The sequence below is a fragment of the Hyperolius riggenbachi genome, chromosome 1 (genome assembly GCF_040937935.1).
Source record: "Hyperolius riggenbachi isolate aHypRig1 chromosome 1, aHypRig1.pri, whole genome shotgun sequence".
NCBI lineage: Eukaryota > Metazoa > Chordata > Amphibia > Anura > Hyperoliidae > Hyperolius > Hyperolius riggenbachi.
Window position 1 is genome coordinate 685,295,313 of NC_090646.1, and position 16,989 is coordinate 685,312,301.

The 16,989-nt window shown below is 43.5% G+C and overlaps 1 protein-coding gene across 5 annotated transcripts in view; it reads right to left on the bottom strand.

Moving 5' to 3' along the window:
• The window catches only part of LOC137532579 (NACHT, LRR and PYD domains-containing protein 3-like), a 1,034,343-nt gene that overhangs the window by 798,106 nt on the left and 219,248 nt on the right, over positions 1 to 16,989 (bottom strand). For all 5 annotated transcript variants that reach the window (XM_068253266.1, XM_068253275.1, XM_068253249.1 and 2 more), the window contains exon 5: positions 12,854 to 12,919. In XM_068253266.1, coding sequence (XP_068109367.1) covers positions 12,854 to 12,919 — 66 coding nt within the window. The remainder of the gene's footprint in view (positions 1 to 12,853; positions 12,920 to 16,989) is intronic.

The following is a 16,989-nucleotide window of genomic DNA, read 5'->3' on the forward strand; positions in this document are numbered from 1 at the left end:
GGAGGAGTCAGCGGCAGAACAACCGCAGCAGGCGTCACAGGGGGCTTGTGCTGCTCAACGTCCCCATGGTATTGTTTGTGGCTGGGGGGAGGAGGAGGACTTACCTGACGTCAGGATGCAGCACATGCAGAACAAGCTGGCAAGTATGCTTTACAATGCATATAAGGGTGATGTCACAGCACAACGCAATAAAGGTACCACTGCCAGTAATCCTTCTCCCATGTCCACGCAGGCAAGGACAGGACGCTCCAGCGATCTCATGGTGATGTCGGGCATGTGGACATTCTTTAGTCCAACACCTCGCCTTAGCGCTTCCGGATCCACCCTCCACCAATGCCTGGACCGGCAGGTAGATGACTACCTGGCCTTAAGTGTGGATGTAGACACTGTGAGCAGCGCTGAACCCTTGGACAACTGGGTGCGCAGGCTTGACCTGTGGCCAGAGCTATCCCAATTTGCCATCCAACTTCTGTCTTGCCCTGCCTCAAGCGTCCTTTCAGAAAGGACCTTCAGTGCAGCTGGAGGCATTGTCACTGAGAAAAGAAGTCGCCTAAGTCACAAAAGTGTTCAGTACCTCACCTTTTCAAAATGAATGAGGCATGGATCCCGGAGGACTACTGCCCGCCCGAAGACTAAGTCAGTCCCCACACACAGCATCTCTGCCTGCAGGCCGCTTGCCTTCTCCGCCACCACCAACAGGGTCCAGGACTCCAGGCGGATTCCTGAATTTTTTTTTTTTATTTTTTTTTTTTAAATGATTTTTATTAGTTTTTCAAAAATAACAATACAAGTTAATCACATTTAACATTGAACAGTATTTATCTGTGACCATTCACAAAAGGGAACAGACGGTAATAGAGTAAATTAAGTGTGAACCATGTGGGCCATCTGAGGGTGGGTAGTTTCTTTTCTCTGTGAGCCAGAGCTACTTCTACGGGTTAGTGGAGAATAGTAAGAAGAGCCTAAGATTGATGACTTGTTCTCATCCTAGATAGAATTGTTGAGTGGGAGGTTAGTTTGGTAGGTCTCTCTCCAGGGGCTAAGTGCCATCTGCCTGTGAAGGACCTGGGATGATGTATCCTCAGAGGTGTTGGGATATACAGAAGGGGGGGTACCCCAACACCTTGTTTTAATTAGCAAGGGCTGTTGGGTTAGTGCCGACCCGTGAGAGTAGTCTGGTTGATGGTGGGTAAGTAGAACAGGGCGTAGTAATCGCCCTGGTGAGGGTTATGGCTTATTTCGTTTGTGAACTTGCACATTTGAGGGATAATTAAAGGTGACAAACGGGAAACTGAAAGGGGGAGATAGCGTGTATGGGAAACTCATACCTCCTACCTTATATCCTTTTCCTTGTAAATTTAAGCTTTAAAGATGTGTTCCATTTTGAGGTTGTTGTCTTTTGTTGCTAAAATAAGTGTAATGGTGGGGATAGTGTTGGAGCCCCAGTTTTGTAGGATTAATTGTCTAGTTGCACATAGTAGATGAGTTATTTCTTTATGATGTGTTATAGGGAACTCCGACAGACCTATGTGTAGCATGGCCAATTGTGGGGTGAGGACATATGAGGAATGTATAATGCAATTTATTTGGTGGTTAATTGCTGACCAGAGCTGTGAGATTCTTGGACAGTTCCATAGTATATGTTCTAGAGTGCCTGTATGAAGGTTGCATCTCCAGCATAGGGAATTGCTGGAGCTAGTGAATTTGGCTAATTTGTCCGGTGTGAGGTACCATTGCATGATAATTTTCTGAAGGGATTCCCAATGTGCGTTGTGTGAGGAGTGTTTTAAGACTGCTTCCGTGGCCGTTTTTATATCGTGGTGGTCTATGTTATTATGGAGTTTCTGTGACCACGCATTTGCAAATTTTGATTGTCTTGTTGTGTAGTTACTGGTTAACAGGTCATACCACTGTGATATCCCTCCTTTTAGGGGAGTTTTGCTGCATAACATAGTGTTTAAAGATCTTGGGAGGTAGAGGGGTGGACATGTTTTCCCTTTGAGAAGGTGGGCTAATTGGATGTATTGGTAAGTGACTGAGTTTGTGCAATGATATTGCTCTTTTAATTGAGCTAGTGATTTCAGCTTCCTATTGTGGAATAGATCATTTATGTAGTGAATGCCTGCTTGTGTCCAGGTATGTAGTTGGAGGTTAGGGATAGTGTGTTTGAGGGCAAGTATTGGGAGTTTAAGGGGGATATAGTCTTCTGAAGTTAAATTTGCAGAGGTTAAAGCTTTCCATGAGAGAATCGTGGAGGTGACTGGGGGGAGGTTTGATGTTGTTTTTGAGAGATCCATGGTGGTTAGTGCTAGAAGATGTTTTGTGGGGATACCGCTTATTTCCTGCTCTATGTCCACCCATAGTTTCCTGTCAGTGGGTTCCCACCAGTACTTACTTGCCTCTAAGATACAAGCATGTCTATATGATTCTAAACATGGGATTCCAAAACCTCCTAACTTTTTGGGGATTTGTAGATATTTTATGGCTACTCTATGTTTCTTATCTTTCCAGAAGAAGCATGCTAGGGTTTTGTACAAATCTACAAAGAATTTTTTGGGTATGGGTATTTGGACCGTCCTAAATAGGTACAACAACTTAGGGAGGAGCTGCATTTTAAAGGCCGAGATTCTGCCCGCGTGGGATAGTTCTACTTTGGCTATTTTTTCCATTTCTTTTGTTAGGTCTTTAATTAGGGGTGTGTAGTTGGCCTTATAAAGGTCAGACACGTTTTGTGGGAGTTGGATGCCGGGTAAGGGATGGAGGAGTGGGTGAAGGGGAAAGGGGAGATGGTACTTAATTGATCCCTTGTTACACTGTCAACGTTTTTACCCATTAGTAATGATTTATTGGCATTAACTCTATAAAGTGACGCTCTGGAAAAGTCATGTAGTACTTTTACTACTTGGCTAAGGGAGGTTGAGGGGTTCGTTAGTGTGAGAATCACATCGTCGGCGAATAGCCCTATTTTATGATCATAGTTGCCGACTTTGATCCCAGATATTTTGTCGTTTGTTTTTATGGTTTCTGCTAATGATTCCATTATGAGGACGAAAATTAGAGGGGACAGGGGACAACCCTGCCTAGTTCCATTAGTTATGTGGAATGGTTTTGACTGGAAGCCTGCATGGGATACCGTGGCTGAGGGTGTTGTATACAGTGACATTATAGCTCGTAGTATTCTGCCTTGGAAACCGAATTTTAGCAGTGTTTGGTGTAGGAATTCCCAGTGTACTCTATCGAATGCCTTCTCTGCATCCAAGGTTAGATACAGAGAAGGCATCCGAGTTGTTTCTGTGAAGGTCATAAGATCAATAATTCTCCTTGTCCCGTCAGAAGTCTGGCGGCCTTTTGTGAAGCCGACTTGATCTGGGGCTATCAGGTTGGGTAGGATGTTTAGTAACCTGTTGCTTAAAATTTTAGCAAAAATTTTATTGTCGCTGTTGAGTAGTGAGATGGGTCTATAGTTTGTGGTGTTAGTCGCGTCTTTTCCTGGTTTTGGGATAACAGTTATAGTAGCAGATAGAAATTCTTCAGGTGGATTGCCTGTTTCAATGATGCAGTTATACAGTCTCATCAGCCTGGGCGCCAAGATTAGTGAGAATTCTCTATAATATTCATTCGTAAACCCGTCTGGGCCTGGGGCTTTATTTTTTTTTAGTTGCTTAAGGGTCTTTAGAATTTCTTGTGTTGAGATAGGGGCGTTTAGGGTAAGCAGTTGGGGTTCGGTTAATTTAGGTAATTGTAACTGTTCTAAAAATTGCTGAATCGTTTGCTGGGTGGGTTGGAATGTAGCCGGGTCTTTTGAGAGGTTATATAGAGACCCGTAATATTCACTGAAGGCATCAGCTATGTCTTTGGGGTTTGTTAGTGATTTTTTGCTAATTGGGTGGATAATTTTTTTATAGTGGTTTTGGCCCTTTTTTGTTTGATCTTTTGTGCTAGTAATTTATTTGCCTTGTTGTGGCAGGAGTAGAATAAGGATTTGGAATTTTGTTTCATCCAATGATATTTATTAAGCCATAATGCTCTTAGTTCTTGTCTCATTTGAAAAAGAGTAATTTGGTTCTGGTGGGAGGGGGAGGTCATATTCTGTTGTTCTTTTAATTTGATCTCCCTTAGGAGATTGTCGATTTGCAGGCGAGTGGTTTTTTTTTGGATGGCACCCAGCTTGATGAGGAGGCCTCTTGCGAAGGCCTTGTGAGCTAACCAAATAGACGTATCACTACATTGGGGGTAATATATATACAAAAGGACTCGCACACCAGCATGAGTTTCATCAAAATTATATTGTGAACACAAAAGCTGATTATATACAAACAAGTGCAAATAATGCACTATGCACAAATAACATAAGTGTATTGGCAACAAGAGACCAAACCGGTCAAGAGAAATACAGCATAATGGTATATGTCAGCAAAACATGAAGTAAATGGCTGCACAGGCAGTATCCCTTTAAGAGCAGCAATGAAAAAACACAAGCACAGTTTTAAACATGAAGGCAGTACATACAAGTGGTAAGGTAGCAAGGGATACAGTCAAACAATTGTGCAGTTACAACATGAATGGTATACCCTGACAGCGGCTGTTTCGGGGGTTCCCTTCCTCAGAGGGTATCACCTGGCTCAGCTTTTGTGTTCACAATATAATTTTGATGAAACTCATGCTAGTGTGCGAGTCCTTTTGTATATATATTGTCTGTAGGGCTTTTTAGCCTAATTACAGACTCAGCACCCATTGCACCCAGTGCATTAATTAGCGTACATAGGGTGTGCAGTACCTTCTTGTAAATACTACATTGGGGGTACACGTTAAATTCAAAAAATTCGGCCAATTGGGATTTTATCTGGAGTTTGTTTGCTGGAGTGAGCAAAAGGGAGTTGTTCAGCTTCCAAGTTTTAGTAACCGGGGCATGGGAAGGGATGTCCATTCTAAGGGTGACGGGGGAATGGTCGGACCATGAAATCGGGCCAATTTCCACTTTTGATGCATATTGGAGGTCCTTGCTGTTTAGAAGGAAAAAGTCAATCCTGCTGTATGACTTGTGAACTTGGGAGTAGAAGGTGTAGTCTCTCTCAGCACTGTGTATAGCTCTCCAGGGATCATATAAGAGTTCTTTGTGGAGCCAGGCTTGTAATGTTGTAGCTTGTCGTTGGCCTTTGTATGTAGAGTCGAGCTGTGGGGATATGATAGTGTTGAAGTCTCCTCCAAAGATAACGTGGCCTGTTTTAACTTGGTCCACCTTGTTAAGGACTTTCTTAAGGAAAGTGAGCTGAGCAGAGTTGGGTGCATAAATGTTCACTAGGGTGAATTTGAGGTTGGAGATTGTGCAGATAAGTATCAGGAATCTTCCTTGTGTATCTCGGTGGATTGCGTCTACTGAGGCTGATAGTCTCGTGTGTAGGGCTGTCATCACTCCTCTTTTTTTTTTTTTTAAGTTACTCATAAGGGGGTTTGGGTAGCACTTATGTGAGCACTTGGGGACTTTCCCTTCTGCAAAGTGCGATTCTTGTGTCATCACTATATCCGCATCTGATCTTGTTGCTTCATTCCATAGGAATGCCCTCTTTTGTGGGGAGTTGAGGCCATGGGAGTTTATCGTGAGGATTTTAAGTCTCATACGTGTTTTGTGGATTCCTGAATTTTTAAGGCCACTGCTAGCAGCGGCCGCTATACTAATTTTTCTGGTGCGTGTACATGCCTGCCTAATTTTTCTGGCTGCAGCAACAAAACAAAAGGCATGTACAAGTCCCCATTCAGCTTCGTGATCATTACCCTGCCGCGGTGAAGGGGCTTGCGTATAACAATGAAGCAATGACCGCCGGCTATATGAGTGTCTCGGGGGGGGGGGGGGGGGGTGGCACACCAAAGATAATAAGGTCGTTGCTTCATTGTGGACAGACCAAATTTCATCAGCTGGACAGTCACTGTTGTTCTATCATTGAGCTATCACAGCCCGGCGACCATATGGGTTTGAACACCGCCACGGCCTGCACTCTGGCCATGGTGCGCACCAGTCCAGCATGGCCGTCACTACGCAAACAGCTGTGCGTTACACTGTGAGTTTGGTGTGTCAGTGTGAAGCAGTACTCTAATTACACTCCCTGATTGATGTATACACAATGTATACACATGCAAGATGTTTTAAAGCACTTTAGACCTGCAATTTTGCATTCAATGTGATTTCTGCCCTTAAAACGCTGCTTTGCGTCAAATCCAGATTTATCCCCGGGACTTTTGGTGTCTATCCCACTCCGCCATGCCCCCCTCCATGTGTTAGACCCCTTGAAACATCTTTTCCATCACTTTTGTGGCCAGCATAAGTGTTTCTAGTTTACAAAGTTCCCATCCCCATTGAAGTCTATTGCGGTTCACGAAAGTTCGCAAACCTAAAATCAGAGGTTCGGGCCATCTCTAGTTCCCTCATACCCCTTTGTGGAATAACGTCAGCTTAAAAGAATTTACCACGATTCCTGATCCTTCTATATGGGCAAACAAAGGTATTCTTAAATTAAGAGATATTGTAGAACAGAAACTCTTACCATTTAACTCGCTAAAAACTCAATATTCTCTCCCAAACTCCATGTATTTTAGATACTTGCAGCTCCGGCATGCATTCGAAGCCCAGTTTCATTCCCAACCTATAATACTGCACTCCAGTGAAAGATGCATTCTGGTCTTACATTGCAACTATATGGCATTTTTATTTCACATCCTTCAAAAATACCTAATAAAACCCTCACAGCATGGAAAATAGCCCTTCCCGATCTATCCCTGAAAGATTGGGAAGGAATAGTAATGGATTTCCTTAAAATCCCAATAGCAGCTAGGCACAAACTAAGTGTAGTAAAGTACCTGTATAGGGTTTACTATACTCCTCGTAGGCTTTCCCAGATGGGGCTGGATGCGGCAAATGTATGCAGGAGGTGCGAGGCAGAGGGAGCAGGATTCTTCCACATCTTCTGGGAATGTAGGTGGATCAAGTAATTCTGGTCCCAGGTACATGACTTGCTAGCGGATGCGATTGGCCCACAGATCCCCTTTACAGCCGTTACTATGTTAATCACTTTGGGGATACCACTCTTAGTGACAAAAAAATTATACCTAGCAAAGCTCTTGCTCTTTTACGCCAGGAGGGCAATTGCCCTTGCATGGAAAAAGCCGGAAGCATCCTCCATTGCTGACTTCAAATCCTCTGTAAACCTTGACTTACCAGTTCATAAAAATGTACCGCATATACTCGAATATAAGTCGACCCCGTGTATAAGTCGACCCAAATATTTGACCCTCTTAAGCTGGAATTTTTTGATGACTGAAGTATAAGTCGACACAGATCTGGCTGGGATAGATACCTGCTGGCTGAGATCAATAACACTGCTCTCTCCCTGGCGCTGCAGTGACGCTATAATATCTGTATAAACAGCGCTGACACTTCAGGGGGAGCAGCTATTAGACAGGCTAGGCTTATGACAGTGATGCTCCCCCCTCCACGCAGGAGAATGGACTAACCCCTGTTCATTACATATGCCTTCAGGCAGTGGCTGGGAATGCTGACCCCCGCTCAGCACGTGACCCTCCATAGCTGCGGGGGTAGGAGCTGCTCACTGTGCCTAACTTGTACCTGTCTAGCTGAGATGATTAACGCAGCTCTCTCTCCCGCACTCGCTCTATAAACAGCGCTGGCACTTCAGGGGGAGCAGCTATTAGACAGGCTAGGCTTATGACAGTGATATGGGGCAGAGCTTAAATCTAGTTTAAAAAAAAAGCTGCTTGCATCAGGGACAGCTGGTAAGGACAATGATCAGTGGCCGGAACGGAGAGATTTAGAGCGGCTCCTACCCCCGCAGCTATTGAGGATCACGTGCTGAGCGGGGTCAGCATTCTCAGCCGCTGCCTGAATATGTAATGAGCGGGGGTTAGTCCATTCTCCTGCATGGAGGGGGAAGCGACATTATGGCAACCAAAAATTCTATTAGAGCAGGGGGATACGATCTGACTGGCTGGCAGCACTAGGGGGGCAGAATACAGCAGATGCAGAGTAGAGGGGACTCTTGATACTCTGCTGCAAGTCAGGAATTTAGGTCTGATGCGAGTATAAGTCGACCCCCCTACTTCACAAAAGTAGATCAGACCTAAATTTCTCGACTTATAGTCGAGTATATACAGTATATGAAAATCATGGCTCTGTGAAAATTTTTTATAAAGTGTAGAAAAAATGGTTGAGAACCTTTAATATTGATATTTGATCTAACTACATAGTTTCTATGTTAAAAGGAGATGTATTACAATTTATGTATATGTAACATAGGGTGGGTGGGGGAGGGCTGACTCGAAGAGACCAAGGGAAAAACTGTATGGGGGGATGTAAGTGTTGTACACTTATGTTATATGTTAAAAATATCTGAAAAATCAATAAAATATGTTTTAAATAAAAAAAAAAAAATTTACACATCGCACAGAAACGTATTTTGTCAATTCACTTACGCACACGTCATCCATTCAGCCACAGAAAGTTAGCGCTAGAAAGATTCACTTCCTGTATGGTCTACTGCCAGACGGGGATTACCGCGTATAAACGCGGTAATCCACAAATGCCCATTTTCTGTGGTGGGGTTCGGCCCAGGGTGGCATTGCACCGCTACCGACAATATGCAGTGTGAAACCGGCCGGAAGAAAAATGCCAGCAATACTGGATACATCAATTTAAGCACTTGGACTAAAATTTACTAAGAGTGCTTAAATAAACCTGATTTATACAGTCATACTGACCTTTTTCTTCAAAAGAGTTGAAGGGACTCCAAGCTCTAAAAAGAAATTAAATTGGTACTTACCTGGGACTTTCTGCAGCCCACCGTAGGTCGGGAGGTCCCCCGGCGTCGTCCTGGCTCCTCTCCCGGTCCCTCCGCCGCATACCGCACCAGTTAAACCGTGCATTAACAGTACTATCACGCCGGCCGCAGTGACGACGTGCAGCGGCCGACGTGATGACGAAGAGCGTCCCGGTTCAGGAAGTGGGAGCCCGACACGTTGCGGTATGCGGTGGAGGGACCAGGAGAGGAGCCAGGATGATGCTGGGGGACCTCTCGACCTACTGTGGGCTGCAGAAAGCCCCAAGTACCAATTTTGTTTATTTTTAGAGGTCAGGGTCCCTTTAAGACCAACACTACCTCTCCTCTTTAATCAGGTTTTTTTTTTTTTTTTTTAAGTGAACTTAAACTGAGAAGGATATGGATTTTTCCTTTTAAAATAATAGCAGTTGCCTGGCTCTCCAGCTGATCCTGTGTCTCTAATACTTTCAGCCACAGCCCCTGAACAAGCATGCAGATCAGGTGCTCTGACTGAAGTCAGACTGGATTAGCTGCATGCTTGTTTCAGGTGTGTTATTCAGCCACTACTGCAGCCAAAGAGATCAGCAGGACTGACAGGCAACTGGTATTGTTTAAAAGGAAACATCCAGATCTCTCTCAGTTTAGGTTCCCTGTAAGTGTTTTATTGAATCGGACGTCTCTGAACCAGTTTGTTTGTGAATTGTTTACATCTCGATTGAGGTTGTGGCCTTTACAAGCCTCCTAGAAGTGCAAACATCCAGTTCCCAGGGGTGCAAGTTTCCACAAGGATAGGCACCGCACTCCAAAAGTATTAATCAGCTCTTTATGCTTTATTGCATGAGAAAAATGACAGGCTGCCTGTCATTTTTCTCATGCAATAAAGCATAAAGAGCTGATTAATACTTTTGGAGTGCGGTGCCTATCCTTGTGGAAACTTGAATCTGTGGACCCTTTGGTACAGGGGTGAGGATTTGGGCACACCTCATTGTAACCTTTGAGCCTGGTGTGGGTGCTCCTGGACACACGTTGGAATAGTTCCCAGGGGTGGGCATCTCTATGCAGTAAGTTTAAACTGTATAATACTGTTAAGGTTGCCACTAGCGATACAATCTTTTTCATCCAATTTTACCAAATCTATGTAGTATAAGGGTAAACTAAGTGAACATATTGAGCGGATCAATTAAGCAGTTACCTTATATTACACAGAAATGGTAGATTGGATGAAAAAGATTGTATCATTAGTGGCCAGCTTAAAACCGATCAATCAGATATACTACACCATTGGCTCCTGGTCTTCTTTAATTTCCCAGTAAATCCTTGCAATCTTGGAAAAAAACAGGAGATACCTTCTCAGGACTCCTGTTTGGCTCTTTTGTACTGTATGCCAAGTGAAAGCTAGCACCATGAATATGAAGAAAACAGCACCAGTCCCCTCTTCAGTCAGTGCCACTCTTTTACCTTTGCTGTGGCTCTTTAGTACTGTGAGGGCCCTGCAGACCTCGGTACTGGTGCTTGGTTTTGACACTCCCAGAGTGGGGAATCTAAGTGATCATGAGCTTTCACCACAGTATCCCACAATGGATGATGGACTATCACTCCTAATAGGTCACTCACTACTATTCTGCCCTGGTGACCAGATCACAACCCCTGGAGTGCCGCACAGAAGGCAAAGCCTGCAACGTGAGAAGGGAGAACTGACCAGACATATAAAAGGAAAGGCTAAGCTGACTGGAAGGACAGACTGCCATGGTGGACTGGGCTGTCAGGGCAGGCAGAATGGACTGGCATGATGAACTGGTGGGACTGTCAGATAGAACTTACAGGCAACAGGACTGACAAAATAGACTGCCAGCTGTGATTGGCAGGGCTGAGATTGACAAACGACAAGACTGACTAAAAGGCAAAAGGTCTGATAAACGGCGTTGCAACATGCCACATCTGTATAGTGATGATAAAGCACTGGACTAGGCCTGCATGATTTTAGGAAAAAAAATGAATTATGATTTTTTTTCTGTAAAAAAAAAAAAAAAAAAAAAATATTGTGCTTTAAATTTTTTCACAATTTTCTTCAAAATCAAGCTTTAGCAGTAAATTCAAAATGTACAGTAATATTTACGAAGATGCATTGACAGAAAATGACATACTATCAAATTGATAGTATGAACTCACTTTCTGTCATGTTTGTAAACGTTACTGCATTATGAATTATTTCTTTGTTACAGTGTTAGGAGTGAGTCTGTTACCTCGGCAGCGGGGAGCGGTGCGACTGCCGCTCCCGTGTCTGACGTCACCGCGGATCTCGCCGCGTCGTCTCAGTCATCTCCTTCCGGCAGAACAGGTCTCTCCAGATTACATCGGAGCAGGGTAGCGCACGCGCACACCAGGAGACAGGACTTTTATGCGCTGAGGAGGCGGGTCAGCTGACCTTCCGGTCAGCTGACAGCGGTGTTCTGGCTCTGGTTGCTGATTGGTCGGGGTTTATTGGGCGGGTGATTTGGAATTGCCTGTCTGTATTTAAGTCCTGAACTGTCAGTGGCTCATGGTCTGGTGTTGCTGAAACTTTGCAGTGAAAGCTTTCAGACCTTAGTCAGATCCGTGTGTGTTTGATCCGGCAGGACCCCGGGGATTTCACATGCAGCTTAGGATATTATCTTTACTGTAATATTATCATATTATTGTATTTACTTATTGTGTATGAACCTTGCCTGAACTCTTGACTATTCTTCTGCCTCCTGATTCTGTACCTTGCCAATCTGATCTGCTGCCGACATCAGCCTGTACTCTGACTCTGATTTAGCCTCCTGATTTTGTACCTTTGCTCTTCTGATCTGACGCCGACCTCGGCTTGTTCTAGACTACGCTACCGCCTGACGATTTTGTACCGCTGCTGACCGACCTCGCTTCTACGACCACTCACGACTTAGTGATAGCCCGAGCTACTAAGGGCTATCACATAGGAGCACTCCTGGTATTACGGTGCACCAATTCACGTGTGATCACACTCTGAATAAAATACTGACTACCGTTCTGTTAGGGCACGTTCTGATCATCAGAAACACCACTGATCATTACATGCAGCTGATACAAATCCTGCAATAAATATGCACTGTTTCTACTTCCTGATTCATGGAAGCAGACATATTGCTCACATCCTGTGCTTTCCAATGAGCTCTCTGCCATAGGCAGTCATGTGACACAGGGGAGATCAAATTACAACTTGCGATTAGTCACAGATGAGGGGGGATTAGACAGGCTAAACTCTATAAATACATACAGGGTGTATTTCTCCCTGCTTTCCTTCTGACCTCTGCAAGAGTTCAGGTCCAGTTCAGAATTTGCAGATCCTATGCATATTCTCCTCCTGGCCGCTTTTTCACTACCGCACTTCCTCCTTCCGGGCGGAAGAAAAGAACGCGGCGTAGTAATGCGGAACGCGACAACATTTTGCGTGAGGCTAATAATTCTTTGCATGGAACGTTTGGAAAGCGAAACATTGTATGCATAAAAAAAATTGCCGATTTGCTGATTAGGAAAACGTGGTGCCGTAAATGGCAATTTTGATTTAAAAAAGATATTGTGCAGCCGTACACTGGACGCTGTTTGGTCAGGGTTGCAAACCTGGCCTTTGCGTCAGTGGTGTTGGCCTGCCGCTGGATCGTATGGAGGATGAGAGTAACAGAAAGGAATTCATTCTATCGCTATATATTCACTTTTATCCCAATCAGCCTCCTATAAAACAAGCAATACAAATCATTTTACTTTTCCCTTCTCATTTTTTCCTTATTTGTCTTAACATGCATACTGTATGTGCATGATGCATTTATGTCATTCACACACAAACAGAATTCAGACTTTCCTATTAACTTTGATGCATTTTGCAAAATTCAATTTTAAGTTGCAATTCGGTATTGTAAACCTCGGATGAAATCCAAAATTAAATTTGCTATTTTTTGTTCACGCCTAAAGCTGTGGAGATACTTAGCCAATTGTTTATTCTCTGATTTCTATATACAGAACGGTCTACTCACCTCTGAGCTGTGCAGGCAGGGGGTGGCCGTGTTCATCCAGCAGAATCTTCTGCACCAGATCATCACCTGAAACAAATAAATACATCTCCTTTGAGATTGTGTCTCCTTTTCATATAACTTCATAACAAAATGGATATAGCGCTCCATGCCACCAGAGGAAGGGCAAAGTAAAGTCCACTCAGAACAGTCTTTAGACTTACACTTTGTTTATCTTGAAAATAACCGTGACACCAGTGGGGTTTAAAATTTAAAGAGACACTGAAGCGAAAAAAAAAATATGATATAATGAATTGGTTGTGTACTATGAATAATTACTAGAAGATTAGCAGCAAAGAAAATATTCTCATACTTTTATTTTCAGGTATATAGTGTTTTTTCTAACATTGCATGATTCTATAATATGTGCAGATTACACAACACTCAGCATTCAAAATGAGTCTTTCAGAGCAGTCTGTGAAGTAATGACCTCTCCTCTAGCAGAGGAAAAGTAAACAGTTCACTTACAGTTGAGATAATAAAAGTCAGATAACAGCCCTCTCCAAGACTAACTTGGTCGGAGAGCTTAATAGCTTTTTTGCATAGAGATAACAACTGGAGTTTCTCAACTCTTCCTGTACTGGAAACAATTAGACTGATGTATCTGATCTTAATGTTTAATTTCTTAGCTGTACTACACATACAAATCATAATATCATCATTTTTTTTACGCTTCAGTGTCTCTTTAAGTGAGCACCACCACCAAACCCCTAGAAGGGGGCACTCACCCTTTTTATCTGACCCTCTGCGAGATTGGGTCTATATAAGCCTACAGGGTCATTAAAGGCCCCCTATGCCTGCCACTATCTTCTGATAAGTTGATCTCCTGCACACTTTGTTCAGCATAGAACACCTCAAAGATAAAAAAAAAAGCATCCCTCCATAGCTTAAAATCATTCACTACTTTATTAAAAATGGCTTACATATGAAACCTTGAGTGACAAGCATAGAGTTGAAAGAGCTCTCCCCCCTTAGTGTTGGTCGCCTGGCCAACTTAGGACAGCTTTTCTAACTCTCCATACTTCCTCAACCTCTTAAATCTGCGTTAGTCCCGCCCTAAAAGTTTTTTAACAGTATATGTCTCATCAGGGGCCTGCGTGGAAATAAGCATAATGTACTTACAATATTAGTATACTTCCCCATAAAATCGCTATGAGCCACGAAGGTCATCCCCAACAAGGATGATCCTAGGCCAAAGCAAGTAACAGTCCACCTAAATTTAAAACCACTTTCTAAGCATACAAGCAAATAGAGCAAAGCATATGATCTACATCCAGCTGTTCTCTTGTTTTAGAGAATGCTTATTCAGACGCCATTGCTGTCTAAAGCCGGCGGGGAACACTCAGTTGATGAAGAAAGTGTTCCCTCCTCTTCCCGTGACGCAGACGGCTGCCTCACCCAATCATATAAGTAGCCCTCACTTGCGTCATAGGAAAGCCAGTGAATGGACTGCATACTCCTCCCATCGTATATTAAATGGAACGCAGGCCTGCAATCGACACTCACACATAGAGCGTCTCCCCGCTAGGCCTCGCCCACCAGCATCATGACAATGCACGTTGCCGTCAGTAGACATGCATCACATGCCTACGCATGAAGTGGAGCGCATATGCGCTCCAAGCGTACATCACAATGGCCAAACCAAATAAGCGTCACATTATACGGATAGAGTGACGCACATATGCGCTCCAAGCGTAAACATGGTAGAAAATGTTGTACCTTCAATCCAATAGAGTGCCAATGCACTTCAGACATATTTGTGGAAAAATACTTTCTAGGCAATGTTTCACTTCATAAGATAGACTAGTTCCAGTAACAGCCAAGTTAGAAATGCAGCAAGGTATGAAGCCTATAATGTTAACACAAATCAATTAACATTAAAAAAAAAATATATATATATATATATATATATATAGAGAGAGAGAGAGAGAGAGAGAGAGAGAGAGAGACAGAGAGATGTGTATATATGTGTATATATGTGTATGTATGTATGTATGTATATATATATATATATATATATATATATATATATATATATATATATATATATAGATAAATATAAATACAGGTAAAAAATAAAATTATGTAAAGCGTTTCCATAGTAATGATGTCATGCTCACTAGCACAAAGTATATATTGTTCCTATTGTGAATATAGCACAATACTACATCAGAAGATAGTGGCAGGCATAGGGGGCCTTTAACCCTCCTGGCGGTCTATTAAAAACCACCAGGGGGCAGCAAAGCAGTTTTTTTTATTCTTTAAATCATGTAGCGAGCCAAGGGCTCGCTACATGATAGCCGCTGTGCAGCGGCATCCCCCTGTCCTCTTCGATCGCGGCGAGCGACGGGTAATCGGCGCAGATCGGCGGCGATCAGAGTGCACACGCAGCTAGCAAAATTATGAAAATCGGCCCAGCAGGGCCTGAGAAATCCTCCTGCGCGGCATAGCCCGTGCTCAGCACGGGCTTACCGCCAGGGAGGTTAATGACCCTGTAGGCTTATATAGACCCAATCTCGCAGAGGGTCAGATAAAAAGGGTGAGTGCCCCCTTCTAGGGGTTTGGTGGTGGTGCTCACTCGAATGAAGAAACCCCACAGGTGTCACGGTTATTTTCAAGATAAACAAAGCAGAAGTCTAAAGACTGTTCTGAGTGGACTTTACTTTACCCTTCCTCTGGTGGCATGGAGCGCTATATCCATTTTGTTAGATTGTTGTATGTATTAGGAAGCGCTCCACAGGACACACCCCAGTATCACCTTCAGTCAGAGCAGTGTTTGGGATTGTATTTTCATATGCTTTGAGTAGCATTTTGCCATTCATCTAGCAAAAGTTCAATTCATCTGCCAACCTGTGGTGTGATGCCCATATAGAAGTCATAAAAAGTGTTAGGAGTAAGGATGCGTTAACGCACCCAATTTTCAATGACCAATTTTCACACATTATGTAGCGGGAGGGCCAACATACTGTGAGTAGCATGAACAGAAGATAGTCTCTGGAGGAAGTGGTATAATTGGCCAATCAGAACTGGAAGTGTGTGTGCAACTTAAGAGCGTACAGTGACTCACTCTTTGGGATGTTAAAACTACTATATACATAGCTACCAGTGTTGCTCGGATACCCCAGATCATGGATTCGAGTGATTCCGATCATGGCTCTGCCCCTTCCAGAATGACTGCGTTGACAGATAGAATCAGAGTCCCGAATTTGAATGCGGTTTCGAGTAGGAATTACTAATTAGATCCGTGATCACGAATCTGAATCAGTGATTTACTTTAACAGTTAACTGCAAAGCCCCCATATGTACTAGAAACACCAAATTTACAGGATATCTTAAGTAGAACAGTGGAGAATTTTTTTTTCTTCTAAAATATCTTATAGTTTGAGAAAATTGATATTAAAGTTACAGTAAGAAAAAAGTATACATGTAAATGCATACTTTTCTTCCTTTTGTAGGTGGGCAAAAAGCCCCTTGTCCGGAGGTGGGGAAGGCTTGGCCGCCCCTCTGCCCTCCCCCCCCCCCATACCATGCGGGCTGGTATAGCTCAGGCTGCAAAGCCCCACGCGGCCGGGGCTCCACATTCTGGCTATCCCAGCCTGCATGGGAGACAAGGGGTTACAGAGGCTCGGGAGGAGGACCCCCACTTTAACTTCCCACAAAAAAAAAAAGTTTCCAAAAATAGGTAAAGTTGCCAGGGATACTGCGGCTGCATAGCGATCCCTGGCCAAAGCGTTGCCACTTCCATGGGGTTTCCGATTTTCTCAAAAACTATAAGGGCTTTTTGAAAATGTTTTTTCCTCTTGTTCCCACTGTTCTTCTTAACATACTCTGCAAATTTGGTGTTTCTGGCATGTATGGGGGCTTTGCTATTAAACGTTAAAGTAAATCACGAATTCTGACTCGTGATCACGGGCAAAGCTGTGATTAAAGGTTGAATTCGGATGAAATCACGGATGCAGTCGGAATCTGTCATCGCGGCCGATTACGGATTCTGATTTTGACCCCTTGATCACTAAAAATGGCTCGTGATCACGAGGCCGTGATGAGCAACCCTGATAGCTACCGATACAGATGAGACTACTTTTGATCTTATTCTACAT